Source organism: Lepisma saccharinum, chromosome 10, assembly GCF_977018435.1.
Source record: "Lepisma saccharinum chromosome 10, izLepSacc3.1, whole genome shotgun sequence".
Classification (NCBI taxonomy): Eukaryota; Metazoa; Arthropoda; class Insecta; order Zygentoma; family Lepismatidae; genus Lepisma; species Lepisma saccharinum.
Genome location: NC_139238.1, coordinates 58,980,723 through 59,004,557, shown reverse-complemented (window position 1 = coordinate 59,004,557; position 23,835 = coordinate 58,980,723). Strand labels below are relative to the sequence as shown.

At 34.8% G+C, this 23,835-nt stretch overlaps 1 protein-coding gene across 1 annotated transcript in view; it reads left to right on the top strand.

Moving 5' to 3' along the window:
- Nucleotides 1-23,835, top strand: part of LOC145993916 (SID1 transmembrane family member 1-like) — a 373,625-nt gene that overhangs the window by 240,000 nt on the left and 109,790 nt on the right. Inside the window, exons 8-10 of the mRNA XM_083129833.1 lie at nucleotides 7,452-7,569; nucleotides 17,598-17,745; nucleotides 22,039-22,236. Of these exons, the coding sequence (XP_082985959.1) occupies nucleotides 7,452-7,569; nucleotides 17,598-17,745; nucleotides 22,039-22,236 (464 nt within the window). The remainder of the gene's footprint in view (nucleotides 1-7,451; nucleotides 7,570-17,597; nucleotides 17,746-22,038; nucleotides 22,237-23,835) is intronic.

Sequence of the window (23,835 nt, the reverse complement as noted above, 5' to 3'; positions counted from 1 at the left end):
CGAGGAAACTCCTCAGCCTGAGTGCAGACAACAAGGTAACAGTAGAGGTCGCTCCTATCTGTGTCGGAGGGCAAGAGACAAATCAACCAGAAAACATTGTGAAAAATGTGGACGTCATATCTGTAGTGATCATTCATCAATTCTTTGTCATTGAAATTTTCAACCTACAATATGCATAAAAAATTATTACGAGTAACAAACATTGTTGTGACTATACTCTTTCTATATGTAAAATGCAGGGTACGCTTTAGCAATTTATTTTGCCCTGTAATAAAGGCCAAATTATGTTAATATATATGTTTATGGATTCTCAATAAAGCAGTCTTTCAGATGAGCAAGGAGTTTTACAATGTTACCCTGCATTAAAAAAAAGTTACGGTAGCCTAAAGTTTAAGATATTTTTTTCATGCAAAATTTTGTTAAAGAACGATTTGGTATTTTTTTCTTTACAACACCTGTTTCATACAAAAATAATTCAAAAAATATTTTAAGTGTCTCTAGAATAGATTGTAAATATAACAAAACAAAAAATCCACCATACTATAATTAGTCTTTTCGAAATAAATAAAATACCTTCTGGGTGACAACTGTCACCCGAGCGAGTATCGGGATGCTGCACGAGTACTCGAGGGTTAATGATCCTTAGACTTAAGATAAATATACCAGCAGAAATGTGATTATGGAAAACATATTATTCTTTGAATACAGAGAGCATACTTAAATTGTTCTTCCAAATCAGAATGGAATGAAAAGTGCCTTATTGCACTAAGGTAATAGTTTTCTTTATAATGAATAAACTTTTTAAATGGCTTTTATAGATTTATCCTCAAGTAATTAGGTGCCTTTACTGCATTAATGTTGACATATTTTGCAAAATTGACTTGTCACTGGATCTTGTGTATGCTGGAAATGAGAGTCAAATTAAGGTTTTTTAATTATTACTATTTTTTTTTTTTTTAGAAATGATGTTGGAATTCTCTTACTTGCTGCATTGATTTTCCTGCCATAACATAATAAAGAATATAACTTTTGTGTAGAAACCCGGAATGAAAGGAATTCATTTAAAAATTAAGTTTTATATGTAACGTGCATGGTGGACTCTCAGATAATGGTCTCTGTCTTTGAAATCATACTCTTCCTATTGCAAACGTGTTTTTGAAAAACATCCAATGAACAAAAAAATCAATAACATTTTGAGTAATATTTAATCAGCACCTCTCTGGGACAGACTTTGTAAATTCAGAAAGTATAATATCTTATTGAACAAGTTCAATGAATACATTTATCCAATAAACGAAAAATTTATATTTTTGAAGACAAGAATGAATGATGATGGTACATGCAAATTAATATATGTAACCGTCCAGAAAAATACTTGATTAATCATTGAAAGGTGTCTTTATTATTTTTTCAAAGTGTTTGTACCAAACATTACTTTTCCATTGACAATCACAAAAGTAAAGATTAATATCCATGAAAGCGTCATAGTGATATAATTAAGTTCTGCTACACTATGCAGAGCAAATAAATCTCAAATGTTAATTTTTATTTCTTAATTGTGCATATCTTTAAAAAATATAGGTTAATATAACTAAATGCCTAAATAGAAAATTACGAATATATTGTTAAACATTTCATATATTAATTTAGCAATATAATTAAACCTTGTTTCCATATTAAAAACACTAAGTTGCTGATCAAGGCTGTTTATTAAGATTTTAAGTGTTTTGAAATCTTAATAAACTGCCTTGTTCAGCAACTTAGTGTTATTATATTAATTTAGTACTTTTCCAATGTCCACCCAAACCCTATCTTTTCTAAAGAGTACAATACTTGGAAACCTATTCAACATGATTAATATGTTTCTATACTATGACTTTTAGTGAAGGAAACATCTCTTAACACTTTTGGATGCAGGCAAATTATCCTCTAGTCTGCTCTTAGTTGATTGATTGATTGATTGATTTAGTTTATTTTACTTTGCGTTTTATGCCTCTTGGCTAATTTGCAAAGATGGTGATGAGTGATGAAATGATGAAATTGATGAATGGACATTCACAAACAACCAAGCCTGAGGAGGATTCGAACCCGGGACCCTTGGCATCACAGCACGATGTGCTAAACACTTGACCACAGGGTTCGGCAGTCTGCTCTTGGAGAAGTCGTTGTGTTGTGTCATCCCGACTTGATGACTGGTTGTTGTGTTTGGCAAAACGGGTTCAGCTAGCAGAACATATTCTCTTGAAACCATGTGAGATGCTTCAAGGCCATTTGACAGTGTGTGCAGATGCATTTACCTGAGATGGACGATACTTCTAGAAAAATGTAACTTTAGCAATGTCTTAATATATCGCATTGGAGAAAAGTCTGTTCAATTGTGTTCTAAGATGCTGAAAAACACTGAAATATTTTGAGCAAGTTAGAGAATGTTATGTTTTCTAGAAATAGACATCCTGATTCATTTTTTCGGCACCAACATTTTGGTTCTGATATTATCTTCTTTGGTGTTGAAATGTTGTGAGTATGTGTTCATGAAAACTTTGAACTTGTTGTTCTTCAAATGGTCTACAATGAGGAGAGCAATGAGAACGTCCAAGTGATTGGTGATGTCATCCAAAAGTCTCTAAAACACAGCCTCTAATATAGTTTCTGGTTTTGTCTCTTCTCAGATATCTCAGAATGGTTGTTTCCTCTTTGAGACAATTTTTTCATGTGAAGTGAGCAAGCTTACTGCAAGCAGATAATGGCAGACTGAAAGTTTGCATTAGGCATGAATTAAGAGAAATAGTTACCACATGTCAAAATTACAGCAAACTTGACATGAAAAGCTTGCACCAAGCTTGTTCCAGTAAACTGTATGCTTGATACAAGTTTGTCCAAGTCGACTGTCAGCTTGCTTGCCACAAGCTTTCCTGCTCTCAGGGATGATACTCTGTAACTATGATGGTTGCTAAGAAAGTGAACAACTTGAATCTGGATGGGTTTTCTTGTTTTCTTCTTGATGTGTCAAAAGCGTTGAGGGTGCGCTAATTTCAAACTACATCTATCATCAAGTCAAAAATGTAATAGACTTAACCCTCCTGCAGATGCAGTGGGGGAATTTATACTTCACAACAATGATCTTTTGCAGTGTCTAGACATAACTGGTACTACTCTTCCTTTCACTCTGCAATTCTTCCCTTCAAGTTTCTGCTACCGAGACAGGAAAATGTCGTTCTTCTATCTAACTTTGTCTAGAAACCAGAGGCACCTTTCATTTGTTTGCATTCTTGTACTAACTAATTTTCCCCATGTGCTATATCATGTATGCAAAATTTTAATGATTATTATTATTATTTTGGTTGTTTTGGTACTTATTATTATTATTTATATAGCCGATGAATAAAATGGAAGTTTGATTTATATTTAAAATTTCTATCTATTCAGCATATATTGGATAAAAACAACTTATTATTTTATGAGTGAAAATACATAAAACATATTAAACATTTGTAAAGTGGAAATATACAAACAAAATATGTAAGAACCATATTATTATATAAGAGAAGTAAATATATATAATAAACATGTTTAAACTAAAAGTTACAAATATATTAAGTAAGAACAACAACCTATTATTGTATGGATGCAAAGAAATAGAAAAATAAACATTTGTAGACATTTGTAAACTCAAAAGCCAAATAAAGTATGCAGGAACTTTATTATTATTTTACAAGCGAAAAAAAAATCAAAAAATATGTTTAAAATCTAACATACATACATATTATATTAGAACAACAAATTTTCATTGTTCGAGTGAAAAGAAATATAGAAATAAATCAAAAGTATACATTGTACACACAAAAAACAGAAAAATAGTGTAAGAACATGTCTGAATAAAGATATTCAATTATAAATATAAAGCAATACAATTTTTAAATGAAAAATGGCTGGAGTAACCAAGTCCCTATTCCACCTGGTTGTATTACAAAAAATGACATTCCTGTTAGAGGGTTAATTGTAAGAAAACACTGAAACCCATTAATTAATATTTTTAAGTGCATATGATTATGTTATTAGTGTGTGTTAAAGTAACTCTGTAAGTTAGACAGTCATTCTTGTGTACATCTTTTCTCTCCTTGAACACATACACATATGTATATCATACATACATACAAGATACATACATGAATGCATACACACACTTGCAGTCTTAGAATTTTCATCATATTAAAAAAAACACATATCAGAAAACATGTTTAAGTAGTACAAAAGGTTCCATAGCCTTAACGCTGCCATCAAAAAGAAGACAGAAGTAATAAACAACGGATCATAAGGTTAATACGAGGTCTGTTCAAAATGAATCAAACCCAGATAGCACAGAAAGCTTGTTTTAATTGTGATGCGAGCTTGCCATGGCAAGTAAATATACTATCTGCAAGCTTTCCATTGCAAGCTATTAGCATGCTGCAAGTTTCCATTCATGTATCTAGTTACCAGAATTTGAAGTTGCAGGCAGCATGCCAAGGCAAACCTTCATCAAGCTTGTCATAACTTGCAGAAAGCTTACAGCGTACTTACTTGAAGTAAGCCATTTTCTGACTACCAAATCAGTTTGCATTTTCAAGTTAAACTGATTTTTCCCTTTACAATGGTAGCATAAATATGTTTATAAAGCACATTGTGCAACATGAGCAAATTGTAGTTTCGCTCGTTTTTAATATATAGAATTAACAAGAAAAATATTTTGTAGTTTCGAAAGACACCACTTTAATTGTAACATACTGTTTGAAATACTTTCTATGAATGGCAAATAAAATAGTGCAGTATGGTTTCAACACATAAATTGGTAGAGCACAGTGGTGGCTGCTTAATAAGTGCTACTGTGCTGTAGCACATTACTCAATTTACTAAAATGAAAAGAAAAAAAGGGACATATTTCATAGATTAAAGAAGTTTAATAAAACACTGAAGTGAAATGAAACTTTTCATGTTAAGAGGCTCAAGAATTTGCAGCATGCTATGTATTTTCTGCATGCTGTTAAGCTACAACGAATACCGTGCTATTGGCTTCATAGCATATTTTCGCCACCTCCTCGGGAAATCTGTCTGCTAGCATGCTACACAGATTCACAGCATGGTAAGTGTTGTCATCTCTGTATAAGAAGAAAGTTTGTGGATAGCTTTACAGAATCAGACACTATTTTTTTTCACGCAGTTCATGGTCATGAACGAGGCATATGGAGCATTCATTGTAAAGGATCAGTTATGCTCTGTTGTTCGAAGCAGTGGCGTATGAGAGGTTGGGGTTAGGAAATTCATGAGGGCTACATCCCATCTACAAATTTTGAGTTTCAGGTGAAAGCAGCAAAGAACTAGGAACCAAAAAAACAGTGTTAAATGCAAACACCCTTTAAAATGATCTTCGATTACCATTTTTGTCTTTGAATAACTTTTAAAATGAAGGTTTAAATCAGTGATATCAAAATATTTTATAGTTTTTTCCGCTCGTATGTAGAAAGTAGAAAGTAGCTATGTGATACAGACCTTTACAATTCCAGATCCCTCAGGAGGAAACCCTGAGTATGCTAGTGGTTCCAAGTGAGTGTATGGTGTGTGTGTGTAAAGGGGGGGGGGGTAGCACACATCTGTGAAAAGTCAACAGCTGCCGCTGGTAGAGCACATAATCTATTGATCAAGAAGAATGGTGTGGTTCAGTCACTATGACACCTGTCCATCACATGAAGCGTCCCTAGTTAGAATCTCCCATACATCAGATTTTTTAAAGGATAGAATACCAACTAATGTAGGACTGTCAAATATTTATTGCTTATTTGATGACAAAGGTTTTTATTTTTTTATTGCAAATTGGAAAGAGTTTTGAAACTGCCCAATATGAAATTACTTTCATAAAGTTGAAGCCATGAAATGAGACATATACAGGGTGTCATTTTAATGGTGTGGATGGACCACAAAAACATATAGAGGACATCAAAACAAACACATTTTCGCAGTAATATTTTTCTCATTGATACATCATTTCAGCACTAAAATCATTCAAAATAACCCGTTTTGCCGCCTGAATGTTGGCAATTTAACATTTTATCTTATTGTGACATTATTTCCTGTCATTAAGCGGTGTGTGACAGCATTGCCAGGAACACACATGTACTGTGAAAAGTGACATAGCTAGAATTAGCACATTATGTAGTACCATGAAATAAAGTGAGAAAACATTTTCAGCAACCCAACAGGAAGTATACCAATGATACAAGAAATGGTAGAAAAACAACATATTCAAAAGGAAATGGTAATATCGGATTTTGTCTCTCAGCCTACATGTCAAATAATTGAAAATCTCATTGCCAAGTTGACATATACAGTTTATCTATCCACTTCACCTATCTGATACTGGTTGTCTGTGACACACTGAACAGTTGACAAAATAGAAATGAAAGAACTCGAAATTCCAAAGTTCATTGCATTATGTGGCAAGAGACAAAAATTGTAGAAAATACAGTGATATTAGTAGTAGTAAAATAAGCTCTCCAAAGACTGTGCTTATGAATACACATGAAATGGTTTTCAATTGTGAACATGGCAGTATGTTCTTTGCTGATTCGTCATTAGTTTGTTGCTGTGGTTGTAAGTGTTTTGGTGATAATGTAACAACGAAAACCTCAGATACTTCTGGTATAGCACCACAATACCAAATTGCATGTATCAGGACAAATGGATATACAAACCTGTACATATCAACCTTACAATGAGATTGCAAATATTTGAGATTTGAAATATAGATGTCACCATCTGGTATATGGTAACCACTCACCTACAGATTCCGCTGGTAGCTGAGTAGCTGATAAGTCATATAAGGTGTTTCAATTATTTCATCACTGGTGATGTGTATTTCCTCTTGATCATCTTCTTTCAGAATAGGTGATTTTTCAGACCGCTATCATTTTTTACCTTCTGCCACTCATGAAAATCCTCCTGGAACACATTACTGGGACACAACTTTCAGAAGGGAGAATGTCTTACTTACAAAAACTTGAAGTTGGAATGACGTGTGCAGTTACCCATTTGACTTTAACATTTTTCATATTTCAATTACACCAAAATATTATATAAGTATCCATATCACTTATGTAAGCCACAGTAGCTCAGTCATTACGGTGCCTAACTACGATGTGAGAGACTCCGGTTTGATCGCCGACAGGGGAGAACCAGAACTTTTTCGACCTGTTCAAGCAACTCCACTCAGTCCACTCAGTGTAGTATAAAGTGGATACCTGGAGGGTAAATGTGGCACCTCACATCACATCATTCCCACCTTCAGTCAAGATCTAGAAAGTGTGTGGCCCTAACTCAACAGTCCCTCTTTGCCTTCATGGCATGATGCAAAGCACAGGGGAGAAAAATGTATCGCTTATATTGTTGTTTTGCCTGATTGATTATTATATCTATTTCAGGTGATCATTCAAGAGATGCATCGTCCAGTGCAGCTTCATCCAACCAGATACATGATGGCAATTCTGTAGATGACAGAGCCAATGATGTTAATGTGGAACAGGGTATTGCAATTTCGAGGTAATTAATACCAACATTAAGTTAGACAACAGGGACTCTATGAAACAGGAATCCCTTGAATCCTGAACTTAATTTTAACTCTCTGTTGCTATATTTCTAAATCAGAGTTGATATGGTAATTATTATCTTCTAACATTTTACAACTATTGAAAAGGAACATTGTGTATTGTTAACACAGAAATGTGGAGTAAACATTTTTAAAATGTCACATGGATCTGTCGTGTAAAGTGTGAAGATAAATGAACCCAGGATCGATCCCTATGGAACACCTTCTTGAAACACTACCACATCAGACATCTTTAGAGACAACTTTCTTAGGAATAATCTCTGCCGTCTATCCTGCAGATATGATTGACACCATTTGGAAGCTAATGGATCAGTATTTTAATTTGTCAATTAAAAAATCACATTGAACTGTGTTAAATGCCTTGCTAAATTCTAGCAATATTACAAGGGTCGTTCAAGGTTGACCAGGATTTTCGTACGTAAAAAATCGATGAATAGCCGGATAATGATGAAACGTGCGGGTGATGTAATGTATTCCTTCGCGAGTAACTAGCGCTTGGCATGACGTATTTCGCGCATGCGCAGCAGTTGCAGCGAACATGGCGGCAAGCAGTGTGTCTGTGGCTGTGGAGCAGCGGTGTGTAATCACATTTCTCGTGAAGGAGAAAGTGAAACCAGCTGAGATTTTCAGACGATTGCAAGCACAGTATGGTGAACAAACGATGTCGCAGACAAGAGTGTACGAATGGTGTGAGCAGTTTCGCAAAGGACGGGAGCTGGTGACAAATGAAGCGCATGGACACATTCGCCCGACTGCAGTCACACCAGTGAATATCGCATGTGTTGAGCAAATGATTCTTGAGAACCGGCGAGTAACAGTGCGGGATATTGCTGCCGAGGTGAATATCAGTGTTGGGAGTGTTGAGACAATCATTCACGACCACTTAAGCTTCCGCAAAATCTGTGCAAGGTGGGTTCCCCGCCAGCTGATATTCGATCATAAGTGGACACGCAGGATGGTCTGTGAACAGCTTCTGAATCGGTTTCGAGCAGAAGGTGATGAATTGTTGCAATCCATCATCACGTGTGATGAAACATGGTTGCACAATTCAACCCCAGAGACCAAAAGACGCAGCATGGAGTGGGAAGAAATTCACGCTTATATATGCCCTCCAGTGGCTACGACACCAACCAAGTTCTTTCTATGCCAAAGGAATTCGGGAGCTGCCAGAACGATGGCAACGGTACCTCGGCATGCACAGAGAATACTTTGAAAATCTGACATAGTTTGGTGTTTCTTCTGCTACCTATTTCCTCTGCAGAAATAAAAGTCCCAGTCAACCTTGAACAACCCTTGTACAATCATGGATCTCAAACAATTTCATATAGAATATATCATCAGTTACTGTCTCTCTGCTACAGTTTGCAACGAAACCTGATTGTACTGTAGGTAACAAGTAATTAGCGTCAATGTAATTTTTTACTTTTGAAAATACATTTTTTCAGTACTATAGAAAGCACAGTAATAGAATTATGGGCATTATGTACCAAAATCTGACAGGCTATTAATTTTTCACATTCAAATTCAAGTAACAATAAAAATTTCTCACAAAAGAAATGTGATATTTCATGAATGTAAAGCGGGGAAGAGCTAATTTTGACAACACTCTTTTCAACTATAAGTTTTCTTGTTTTAGAAACAAACTTACTTTCAATTATAAAAGCAAGAAATTCACTTTATAGAATGCAAATCCTTTCCCAGCAATACTCAATATTGCCTGAAGTTGTGAATGAACCAATTGATATCCCTGGGGTAATCCCGGATGACAAAGTTGAGGTACAAATCCAGTGCAAGAATGACTACCTAGTCAATACAAGATTGCATGTGAAATAACTACATTACTGTTTTCCTTAATTATTGATGAACAGTGGCAAAGGAACTGATATGGTGGTGGGAGTAGGTTGAACCCCCCAAATTTTTGGAAGTGTACCCCAAGTAACCACAACCGTTTGGCCAACCTCAGTTTTTATGTGGGAAAAGTTGGGACTGTGTAGATTGGCAAATTGACATTGGTCTTACGTTGGGCCAACAGTGGTTGCCAACATTTTTACCCAACTTTAGAAAATTAAGTCAAAATCAGTTCTAAAAACAAATTTCTCATGTTAAGACAACTCTCCAGAGAATGCTATAAATTCACGAGTGTAAAATAAATGACATGTAACAGGGTATGTTTTCGAATATTACAATCACAGTACATGCTGGAAATACAATGCTCTTAACTTTGCCAGCTGCATGGGTGAAATATATCTTGGGAATTGCTTATTGTTTCTCTATTTAGCTGTAGCAGAACAAGAACAATCTTACAAGTATTATTCTGAAGATGGTTAAACAATGTTATGTGCAGGCTAAATGCTGTGAAAGGTGGAAAATTAAGTCAACTCTAGAAAGTGTTTTGTGCTACCACTTAAAGGTACAATCAATACCTTGAAAACACTGATACAATGTGACTGAGAAAGTTCTGTGTATTTTTTTTATTTCCACCAAAAATTTTACTACTGTTCACATTTGGCTTCACAGTAAATTATGTATATATCAGAACACAATTCTATCTGTACTTTAGTTTTCAGTACATTGGCCCAACATAAAAACATTTGTTTTCCCAACATAAAAACCATGCGTTGAGCCAACGTGAATACTGTGTGTTGGGCCAAAATAAAATCACATGTTGGGGCAATATTTTAACCACCGCCAAAATTAATGTTGCCCAACGAACTTTGCTTGCTTTGAACAGTACCCCTGAATCCATAGATGCAAGTTGTATCGCTTTTACCCTCTAAAATAAATGACAGATGCAAGTTGCTGCTGTTAAATGAACCTATCTTCTATTAGCCCAATACAAAAGTTTCTTATTATTGACTCGTGCATTTTTAACATGTCTTTTGGTCATATTTTGTGCACTCGCATATGGGATGTACATTGTGGGGCAATCATATTAATGATGTTAGTGACTTTGAAAATGTCTGCGTGTTATATTGGATGTAGAAAACAAGTGTGTTAGTTCCCTTACTTGAAAAATTGAGAAATTAATGTTATGTGTGTACATGCTTAAATATTGTACAAATATTAAAAGTATTATTTTCTATTTTCGTAATACTAGGCTGAGTAAATATTGTCCACTTCATAGTAGTTAGATGATTCACATAAACAAATTCAATAGCAACGCTTAACTCAAAAAATTTTTACTTCTTTTGTCATTTTTACATTTATAAAAATAATTGACATACATATAATTGGTTTCTGTCATTCCCCACAAATTCCTACCTTCCCTCTGTAACATACTGTGAAGTTCATGTTTTGAAATATGAAAAATTAAGTATAATTCACTTCCAGTGTTTTTAAGAGAGGAAATAACCTATTTCATGTTCGCTAGCAATGTCGTTTACATGGTCAACAACAACCTTTCCACAACATTACATCTCTAAAACATTAAAAGCAGCCTTGATGTAGGTATTTTCTTATTTTGAGTACTAAGTTGAAGATAGCTGTTCATGTAATCTCTGAACTGAATATTCTTATGTAAATGTTACTTTGTGTGATTCATGTTTTCTAACTTCGAATTGAATCATCTGCATTGTTGATTATCTTGATGATAAGAAAAATATTGGAAAGTACTAAAAATTCTCTACTAAGGCAGGCCATAAAACCACAAATGCTTCCATGATGAGAACATGGAAGAGTATTAAAAGATCTATATGAGAAAGGAGGCCATCCAGATTCTTTATGCACTTGATGAACACCGTGGTAATAATGTTTTGTTAATTATGAGAATTGTATTGTACTGTGACAATTTATCTTACTTTTTCTTACAATTATTATAATAATTATTTAAATAATTTAAAGAAAATGTGGCTGAGGTGAAAAGCATGTCAGAAACAGTGACACTATCTGGGAAGGAATAAAAGGTTGCCTCAACAAAGCCATCAAATACACCTAGGGTACAGGGAAAGAAATAAATTCAAGAAACCATCGATCACAGAAAGTATGCTCGAAATAATGGAAGAAAGGAGAAGATGGAAAATAGTAATACACAGGAAGGAAGAAGAAAATACAGAGAACTCAGTAACCAGCTAAGAAGGGAAGCAGACAAAGCAAAAGAGAAATGGATAAAAGAAAAAGAAGAATTTGTAAAAAGACAGATATAACCTGGTGTACTGTGAAATTTAATGCCTAGACTTTACGAAAATAGAAGTGGGAAACTAAGTGTATGATAGAAGATGAGAACGGAAATGAATTTACAGACAAACAGGAAATGTTGAGAACATGGAAGAGTATTAAAAGATCTATATAGGGAAAGAAAGCCAACCAGATTCTTTAAGCATGGAAAAAGAAGAGGAGGTATTTGAGGATGAAATAGGGCTAGCCATCATGATGGAAGAATTTAAACTGGCACTTAAATAAATGAAGAACGGAAAACAACAGAAATTTATCAAATTCCTGTAGAACTCATAAAAATCTCAGTGAAGGGAAGAAAGAAATGCTACCTTTATGCAATTAAATCTATGAAGAAGGTGTATGGCCAGAAGATTTCATGGAATCAATCTTAGTACCTCTAAAGACAAGAATCAACACAAAGAAATGTTCTGAATATTGGACAGTAAGTTTGATATCACAATCAGCAAGAGTTATTTTGAGAATTTTAAATAGATGCCTATAATCTGAAATAGACAAACATAGAGGAAGAACAGTTTTGTTTTAGATAGGGAAGAGGTACTAAGGTACACTTCTCTAAATGTTACTTGATGGCCTACAAAGTTTTCTAAGTACAGAAATCATTAATTTGGCAACATAGTTCTTGAGAATTAGCACAAAGTACCCAATTTCACTGCAGGTCCCTCTACTAGGCGAGAAACCCTGGTGTGAAAGATTTACATTATTGCTTATAACACAGAAACTATAATTGCTCAACATATTAATAGAGAACAAAATGGAAAACTCAAGTATGAGGAATGATTTAAGAGAATACTTGTGATTTGGCAAGTTAAAATTGGAATGAGAGAAACTGTTGTGAGGTTGGAAACACAACACTCACTTGTGGTACACCTGGAGAAAATCGCGGTCAATTTTCAACATAAAAGGGCATAATTACGAATAGTTTACGCAAATAATTTAATAATAACACCTTGAAAAGTACTGTGCAATGAGTGAAAATTAAAGAAGCTCGCAATTTGAAGCAAAAATCTGTTCGTTGCATACAAATCTGGTAGCTTGAGCAATCATGAACACGTTTCAAAGCATTTGATACAAGCAAAGTTGCAGAGTATTGGTAAAGTACTCTCCTCACAAATATCTTTTTCCTAAGAATTTAGGGTCATGGGTTCATATCCAAAGCTCTCCAAGTTTTCTTTAATTTATTATTATTATTATTATTATTTTTTTGGTAAGTGTGACATCAGATACATTGAGCATAGAGTTTAGTAATAAAGTTGGATAATTTGTTTCAGAACGTTCGCAAAAATAATTCGGTGTTGAAATCAATGAATATTTCCAGCAGCTCAATATATTTGTTTCTTCTTTCTGGGACCAGCATTCATAAATTTTGATCGAAAAATACCTAAATTGTTGTTGTATTCCAACAGATAGTCTTTGGTCAAAAAAGGAATGTGCTGACTATGGCTTGGAAGTTGTCATGCTACATGGGAGTGCTATAATTCCCGCCTAATTAATCGCAACCATTTTTGCATACATAATGATGCTAAACGTATTGGCGACCCAAGTTACAACTACTTTTCATATGAAATGATATGATGGCAGATAAAAAAAAAATAACAATACCATATTTTTTTTAGAAATTGAAATACTTCAGTGATTTTTCCATCGATCGCGAGAAGAAAGATATTATTGAGCTATAATCAGTTTCGTTTCAAGCGTACTTTATGCACAGTAATTCTAATCAGAAATGGACCTACAATTTAAAGTGAGAACCGAACCACAATATGCTTCCACTGAGAGGCTATAATAATTCATCAAAATCACTCAAAACAAAGAAATACCTCTGTACAATAACAATATTATTGTCGGGAAATATTTTATAAAAACTCACCACCTTGCTCCACTGACAGAGGCATCGCCTGAAGGGGGTTCATGGAGCACATGAACGACCAACCGAAAACGGAAATTTTTTAATTTGTTTTCTTTTCTGCAGAATTAAACTCTACATTTCAATATATTTATTTTACAAAGCAGCTATTTTCGTTCATAAAGTCTTCACAATGCTTAAAATTTCCCAATTTTTCCCGACTGTTGACAAGAAAAGCTTACCAGGTTAGGGAGCGAGAGCCCGGGACATATCTGGTGCAGTGAACTCGCTCTGCTGTATTCTTCCCATGCTTTATCTAGCTCGACGGAAGAAGCCAAAGGGGGAAACTGAGAATCGGAGCACATGCTCTTCTGAAAGAACACTCAACAGATGGCAGCAACTGTTCAGAGAATGCCGTTAGCGGCTGAGGTGCGAGGTATTTTATTTTTCGTTTCGTTTAGCTTCTGTATTGGGGGAAAGTAAGCAGTTGTCAAGATATTATAATTAAAGCACTGTTTGCATGTATTGTTATAGTAATTCCTAAGATCTTCGATCTTTTAGCCTAATAGCCTTTCTTTAATTTCCAATACATTTCGCCAAAAATTAAGGGCGCATAATGTTCCTCAACAACATTAGAAATAGTTGTCGTGCACCAAAAGCTTTGCATGGTGAGGGTTTTATGATTTAAAACAATATATCACCAAAATGAGCAGATTCACACTTAACATCAACATTTAAAATTGTTGCTTAATCCTTCAGATAATGTAGACAAGTCAAAACAAAGAAGACGAAGACATTGCTAGTAGAAACTAATATTTATCTTGGCACACATGTAAGTGAATATGGATATTGAGAATAAATTATAATTGTTATAAACTCCTACAGGTAAATTTTAAAACAATAATATTAAGTTTCGCGAATTGCTTGATTGATTGATTTGCTTTATTGTATTTCACTTTTTGTGCCACTTTTGGCTAATTTGCAAAGATGGAGATGAGTGATGATATGATGAAATTGATGAATGGATATTCGCAAACATGCATGCCAAGGCCAAGATTGATACCCAAGACCCCTGGTGTCATAGCGTGATGTGCTAACCACTCCGCCACTGGGGCCAGCTCCTGAATTGCAATTCACATCATGAAGTTTGAGCATTGCCTGAGACTTACTTACCAAGCTGTTGTGAAATAAATCAGCATATTCATCGATATCATGGTTAGTGGAAATGGTGGAGGTTAATTCTTAGGAACAGGCAAAATATATTCCAATGAGGAGAGAAGTAAGGCATTTCAATAATTTAAACGAGAAAAAAATTATTGTTTACCTTAGTAATGTTTCCTTATTTTTGAGGGCATTGACGGGTGAAGGGGGGGGGTGGTGTTAAGCTGAAACTATAATAATTCACAGTAAATGAAAATTAGCCTGTGTTTTGTAAATGGATTTTCGGTGGGCCTTCTGGCGGACTGGCTAGCACAATACAAGGTCCCAGGTTTGTATTCTTCATAAAACATGAATTATTATAAATATTCATATTTGTTGTTTTACTTTAGTTTATTATTTTTTTGTACTCTAAAATTTATTAACAAAATATATTCTGACTTCACTAGAACAGTTCTGTACTTTTCAAATTTGTATAACTAAGATATAAATTATATTTATACAATAAAGGAGAAAAGGTTTATTTACAAAGCAGAGGAATCCTTAAAAATTCACATAAAAGACGCCCAAGGTTTATTTTATTTATTATATATACACAAATAACCCATGGCACAGCAGACCTTGAAGGGCCTTGGCCTACCTCCCAACTGCCAGTCTCCCTCCCACAATCCTACATAGAGGTGTGGAGTTCTTCAACCGGTGACATGTGGCCAGCATGTGTTCTTTCTGAATTAGTGGTTGATGTATCAATGATTCACATTTGGGAGGTTGTGGGTTAAAATTTCATGGCTCGACATTCTGAGGTTATACATGGCCTTCTTCACTCACTCCCGATGTATTGTGTGGTGATACATTTGAACACTGCTTACCACTTTCTAGGGCTTTCCTGCGTTCTGTCATCATCTGTCATAACGTCCAGATGAATGACTTTAATCAAATCAATGAGCATAGGTTTTTGTAGCCTTGTTTAAAACTTGGTAAACAATGATATGTTTTTGCGAGTATTGATGCAGAATAGTTTTTGGTAGTGTCAACTTGAAAAGTTTCAGCTCTTAATATTTATTAAATTTGCTTACTATTTTTGTCCTCAGAAACTCTAGACAAATACTGAGATAATCTTGTTACTTGTCTAGTGTTGGATCACTCTAAAAACAAAAGTCATAGCTTCGATTCTTGGCTCAAATTTCGCATTTTTGTATGCTCAATTAATCAGTTGTCCACATTTGCCATTTTCTTCTCTGTGATTGTGAGCAACAAATTGGTTCTCAATGTGTTTGTATCCCCCCAGTCTGGGGGATGGATACAATTTTATCTGAATTTCGGCTGGGTGTGAACACCCAACGATTTACTCCACGGAATGCCAGTGTCCACTGAAAATAGTGAACAAGGGAAATAATAACATTTTCATGTACCAAACAAAAAAGGGCCATCCGACTACCACATATAGAAAATCAATTGTAATCTAAGTATAAGTTGTTTATTTCTAATGACCGACTAACTGAATGAACAAAATAAAATGAAAACCAGTAAATTAACAGTACTCAGTCCATGCTGGCCTGCTTCGTGCTTTATAATTTATTTTCCCTTCTGCTGTATCCATATTATTACTACAGTTGTTGTATACTTTGTAGCTATTACTTCCTTGCCTTGCTTCACTGTCTATAATGGAAGATACAGGTTTCACTTTCAGTTGCCCTCACTCCCTCCACCCCCTATTTCTTGCCCCTGCCATGCTCAAAACGAGGTGAGATGACCTTGATACCATTGAAATTTCCTTTGAAGAAATACCTCAGTTTGCCATGATGTAACACAATCTCAAATGGAATGGGATTGCAACATGACATTACAGTGCATGACTGTAGATAACAACACATGCTGTTCAGTGTGAGTGATTTCCCTGTGACACAAGCCAGAAGGGAGAACCAGTTATATCTATGCAGACAGTGTCAGGAAGGTAATGCAAATCATATTGTGTTCATGACTGCAATTTTGCCAGAGGCGAAGAAGCTCTGATGCAGCCAAGCAAATGGCAGGTGAAGTGAAACATTCTGTTTTATAGGAGATTGCGTTTAATGAATAACTGTAACAAAAAGTATTTGTATTATAGATTTCTTAGGGTGTGCACGGCGAATAAGTAGAGATTGCTACTGCCACGACTGTGCATTCTAGAACAAGCCCAACATATTGAGCAGATTTTGTAAGTGTCAGATAATGTCATAACTTTTCCCTGATTAGAGATAGGTTGAAAAAATTTTCACCTTTGCATCTCTCATGAAATTCAAGGCGGATTTGATGTTCCACATCACCCTCTTCCCATTAAAAATTTTGAGTTAAATTCAATATGGCAGCCACCAACACAGTTTCTGCGTTCAGCTGGAACACACCATTATGGTTCCTCCTGTTTTCTATTTCTATCATGATCATTTGTACCCAGCATAATTCTTTTACATTTGATAGGTGGTGTTAAATAACTTTTGAATCACTCTGTATAATAGGTCCAGGGTTGGTTTGATTCTTTTCAATAGAGAGATAATGTAGAAAAAAGGACTTCTTTGGTGTAGCTGCTGAAAATGAGTTTCGTTATGTAACAGCATCTTGGGTCTGCCAAATTATTTGTAGGATGGTAAAAAGAGTGCAATCTGGATTAATAGCTGCCCAAAGTTTGGTAACTATAGTGTACCCCTGTAATTCTCCTCCTGTTCATGCACCACTGATTATACTAATGTAAGAACAAGCATATAGTTACTCTCAGAGATTACAAATTCAATTCAATCTTTCTTTTTTCAGATCTCTTCCTCGTGATTATGTTTCTGATTTAGCTAAGAAAGATCTATCAGGTCAGCGAAGGAAATCTAATTCATATGTATGGAGCTTGCTGTCGATAGCTGTATTCTATGCTCTTCCGGTTGTTCAGTTGGTACTTACACATCAAATGGTAGGCTATTTCTAGTTAAATCATTTATTTACAGCAACAACATTTTTGGGTTATCACTAAAATGGACTAATTTAATTCATTATGATTGCATGTCACTATACAAATGTATTAAGTATTATTTATTTATTATATTGATATGGCAGTTGGATCAGTTGTTATACGATGTATATTTCTTATTTGAAAACTAAATTGAAATAGCTTCATGCTTATGAAGATCATATTTTAATTTCCAATTCTAAGATTATGAATTCTTTGCTTATATTTTAATAAACTTTACTTACATAATGGATACATATACATATATATATATATATACATATATATATATATATATATATATATACACACACATATATATATATATATATATATATATATATATATATATATATATATATATATATATCAAAGAAGGTAAAAGGAAACACTCACTGGACAGTAGAAAAATTCAAAATTTTCGCTAACTTCGTAGCATCATTGGTGTGAGGAGAAAGAGACGGAACCAGAATATATCCATTATGTAAGTAAAGTTTATTAAAATATAAGCAAAGAATTAATAATCTTAGAATTTAGGAAATTAAAATATGATTTACATAAGCATGAAGCTATTTCAATTTAGTTTTCAAATAAAAAATATGCATCTTATAACAACTGATCCAAGTGTGAAATCAATATAATAAATAAATAATACTTAATACATTTGTATAGTGACCTGCAATCATAATGAATTGAAACTTCCACATACATACATACATACATACATACATACATACATACATGCACACACATATATACACTCACACACCCAAATATATATATGTTGATTGAGTTTTTTTTTAGTGCACTTTATGCACAGTAAGGCTAATTGGGACTGGACCATCAGTTTAATGTTGGATCTGAACTACAATGTGCTTCCACTGGGTATCAGACCCAGAACCCCTTGAGCTTCAAGAAGTTTGATTAAGTGTTCATTAATTTAGTGTGTGATATGCAAAAGGTACACGTGAACAAGTGGTCAACGATTATATTTTAGTCAAATTATCTATAATGGTTGTCTATCATAATATGAGATGTTGGTTATTGAAGTTAGCGAAAAGTTAAATAGTAGGTTACGTATCGTACTAAGTTAGTAAGAATAATGAATGTATGCATTTAAGATACAATTATGATTTCAGTTGAATTCTGTCTAATCATTCCCTGTAGCATTCCTCCACTAGTGGCGGCTTCATTCTTGTTTATCAACCCCTTGTCTTCAGGTTGAAGGCACATATTGTCTTTTTCTGGACTGTCCTTCTTCAGGGTCGATTTCCTGCTCTTGAATTGGTGTACGTAGAGGACTCTAGTTCCTTTGGAATTTAGTAAGTTGTTCTTTGGCTTCCAGGTCCACTAATGTATTCAGAAGGTTGAAGATTTCTGATCTTATGATTTGATAAGTGCTTTTTGTGGGTAAGGCCTCTCTTAACTGGTTAATTTGTGGAATATTACACATGCGTTCTTAAACTTTGTGTTCCTGGGAGCCTACCATGTCTATACAGTCATCACAATACTTGGTTGACTTCAAATTAAATCTGTAAAGGTATTGACCATATGGCACCATTTTTAGGTGCAAAGTGATCCATGGAGTGGTTTCCTGGACATCTGATAGCAGATTAATCAGTCTTCAGAGTTGGATCATTCCTCCTACAATTCCCGTTTGGTGTGAATATTTGTATAAAGAGCAGTTGGATTGAAAAATTTAATCACATCAATGATTTTATCTTCGATTTCATTTTTGAAAATGAATTTCATGCCCTTTTCTTGATGACCTTATCTATCGGCCAAAAAACAGTAATTTCTAAATGTGCCAGTGTCGATGTCATGCAGAAAGCTCCAGTCATCTGAAGAATAGCCTTCCATTGAGAAGATAGAAGTTTTTTAATGCTTCTTATCTGATTCACTTCTGATGCTCAAATAGAGGACCCATATGCGATGATAGAGTTGAAGATAGATATAATGTAAGTTTCAATGTAAGATAGTTGAAGTCTGTAGCTAAAGGATCCTATCTTGTTGATAATTTTATCCGGCTTCGATGCTGTTAGATTAATATGACTTATAAAACATGTGTTTTCTTGTAGTGCAGTTTCTCTCCAGACATTTAACCTCCCTAACCATTTTTAGTGTTGTATATCTTAATTTAATTTGTGGATTTCTGCTTCTGCTTTGAGCAGCAGGAATTGTGTTTACTGGGGGTGCGATCTCTAACTTAGCAGTTTCGCACCAGTTGGTGAAAGTATTAATAGTGGTGGTTCAATTATATTCTATTTCTTTTCTAGAGTTTCCTGAAATTACCAAACTATTATAGTCTGCATACAATACGGCTTCAGTGACTGCAGGATTGTTTTTAAGTATCTTCAATGCTGGTTTATAGATTAATATTCCACAGTTCGGGACGGAGTATGGAGCCCTGTGGGCATCCCTTTGACATTTTTTTGGATCTGGTCAGATTGTGACATTTTACAGTAGCTGTCCTGTTGGAACAGTAAACTCATAATATTTGATACAGGATGCCTGGACATTCCATATCTTTTAAGGTTTTGAATAGGTGGGGCCACCAAAGTTATCGAAGGCCCCAGCTTTGTCCACTATAATTTCAATCATATATTTATTATGGTTATATGTTATTGTACCAGTTAGAGAGCATAGTGTGTCATCCGTAGACCTGCCCTCATATAGCTGTACTGGTCTCTTGTTACCTCTTTTAGGGTTCTCAATTCTTTTAATATTTTAAGAATGAGTATCTCGAACCATCTGGCTAATACATTCAAGAGGCAAATTGGGCCGTTTGATTTGAGTTCTGTGTTATACCTGGTGGAGTCCTTTTTGATAATTAATATGTCTGTTGTTTTCCATTTAGAGGGAATTATCTTGAATATTAAGCACTTGCTTTACAGTTCCATGACATAGTTTAGAATTTTGGCTTAAGTCTTGGGGATTTCCACTGGAATTCTATCTGGGCCCAGAAATTTATCTTTCTATTGCAACCTCTTCATTTATAAAAGGTAGAATCGAGGAGTTTGTATATGGTAGGTTTGCTTGTCTTTGGGTTTCCGTGTTCATGGGACTATCTGTGTTCTGGTCATTGTCTGGAAGCAATCTGTCTATAAGATAATTCATTGTCTCCTCTAAACCTGCAATCAGTGCCATCTTGTTTTTTCAGAGTTGGAATTGTTCGTGTTCTTTTCATTTTGCCCAATGCAAGTTGGTACAAGGGATCCATTTTTCTTTGTCCAGATGAATTTCCATGAAATTTGCTCAATGTTGTATTTATTTCAAGTTTGGGTGCAATTTCTTCAATGGCTTGATTGAAGCTCTTTCTAAGATTATCAGCCATGGTGTCTAATGTTTTTGTTTTGTCTATTCTCTCTGTGAGATTTAAGTTGTCCAAAAATATTTATGGGTCTATTTTCCTCCAATTGTATCCAATTTCAGTTGGAAATAAATTTGGTTTATCTCGAAAGTAATGAATGATGTTACGATCAATGATGAATTTCATTACTAACATTTTGATTTTGACAGACAGTAGCAAGAGAATTGCTATGTGCTACAAACTTATTAGAAGAAAATTAATAACTGCAGGGGGCAAAGATGTTGGAAGTGTCACATATCAACATCATATGTTTAGAATATTTTTTTGCAATTTGCCAGATTAATACTACATTTTGCACTTTAACGTGAAAAACGCCTGTGAAATATGCAATATAAACTGTGAGGTGATCATGAAATGTGTCTGTGGTTGCACAAACTTTTACTTTTCTTTTACTTTTACTTTTCCTAAGTTAGGATAACATTTTGTTTCCATACATTTAGAAATTTTCTGCATTTTAAGGTACTTTGCAAGATATTAAAATATATTTTACATAAATTATTCAAGACTTGGCAGTGATTTCCTCCAGATGGATCGCTACTAAATACATTTTCCAGTGTATACAATTCTTCAGTGGAAATTCATAGTAAGGAGAATGCTTGGTCAAATTTGGAATTATGTGGCTGGGGGGGGGGGGGGAGTGCTTCTACATGGAGGCAATGAAGCAAGTGATTGGATGCTTTCACAAATTATCCTAGCTGGATGGATTCTTTATGCAAATTTTATCAACTGGGCGTGCATAATTTTCATGCATCCCCTACTTCGAGCACTGTTCCATGACTAAAACATGGTTCAAAATTATTATCTTCAAATTCTTTGTAATATTTTATTATATTCCTAATTTTTATCCATTTGGGTCTACATGTTTTATGTTTATTTACTTTTCACAGTCCTTGTATAAAACTGGAAATGATGACATGTGCTACTATAACTTCCTCTGTGCCAATCCATTGGGCTTATTTAGTGACTTTAATCATGTCTTTTCAAACATTGGTTATGTGCTTCTTGGGATCTTGTTCATCATAATTACATACCAAAGGGATCGCCACTACAAGAAGGCTGCAAATCAGCGAGATGCATTTGAAAGGGTAAGTTTTCCTTGTTTTGAATTAATATTAATTTAGACACTTTGAATTAACTTACATGAATTGCTTAATAGAGCTGAGCCGAAACAAACTGATACCCATTCTTGTGAATTAAGAGTGATTTTATGTATGCTGAGTACTCACTTAATTGCAACCAAGTACCTAATACTTTGTTGGTCCACTTTTGGTTCGATGGATGGCCTGGAAACAATGTGGCATGGATTCTTCGAGGTGCTGATATGTCTCCACAGGTATCTGACACCATATATTCCTGATGGCATCCCATAACGATACAACTGACATTGGTACAGGATGCATAGTTTGAAGAACTCATTCCTCAACATCCCAAAGATGCTCTATAGGATTAAGATCAGGGCAGTTAGGGGGCCAATTCATATGCTGCATCTTTGTGGAATGTTCCTCCAGCCAAGCAAGTAGAGTCCCACCTCGGTGGCACTGTGCATTTCTTCATGATGCTGCTCTCAGTTCTTAATGTATACATTTTGGAACGCAAACCGGCAAACTCGAGAATGATGTCACCGTTACACTTGTCTTTTAATTTACCTAGAACTTTTTTTGTTAATAGATAGAATTCCAAATCTGTTCGGTTGAGGGTAGGAAGAAGTATCATAATAATCAAGCAAGGACGGATTTTTTACATCTTCATATAGATTGGATGTTTTAATGCTATAAATAAAACTGTCGATGTCCATGTAAAGTAATGAAATGCTATCATTGTAGAAAGATTGCATAACATTGTAGTGAAATTGAAACATGTGAAGTTTCGATAAATCTAAAACTGTTGCTCCCACATAAATTGGTTTTCGGAATTTTATTACTTTTATATCTACAGGGTGGCTCAAAAAGTCACCTAACACCCCCGGTACAAGACCACTGCAGCACACAACATGGAAATGGTGATGATCAATCGTTATCAGGCCAAGGGGGAACCACATTGACGCCACCCGCATGATCGGGGGCCATCTTGATGTCCGCCATCTTGAATTCAACTTTAGAATTTTAAATAGGAAGGGGGTGATATGATATATCAAATCAGGCTAGAATTTCACAAGAAATGCAATGGTGAAGGTTATTTCGACATATCTTTAACCAGTAAAAAGTTATTATTGAATTCTTGTACAAATTTGCTCCTTTTTGAGGTATAAAAGTGGCTTAAAATTTGTTTAGCGTATCGGTAATGCATCGAGTTCAAAGTGATGTCTAGGGAGAGAAGTTCGCATGCCATTGCACACGATTTTAATCAGATACATCCACGAAGAGCTGTGCATTATGAATGGTTGTCGCGAACAATTTACAGTGTGACGCTTGCATTGAATTAAAAGTCCTTCACAGTGACAAGGCTAATGTTTATGTTCATAAGGAAGTTCATAAACAGCATATTCGATGCTTTTATCTGATAACCCATTTTCGACAGATCAAAGCTGAATGGTTAGTGCTGGTAAGTTAATGGTGTGGTGTGCTGTGAGGAACACGACTGGTTAGTCAATTTTCTATCAACGGAACCTTAAATGCTTAGTGCTACTTGGATTTGTTAAATAAACAGGTTTTTTTCATCCTTGCTTATGGAAGAAGGTACTTTTT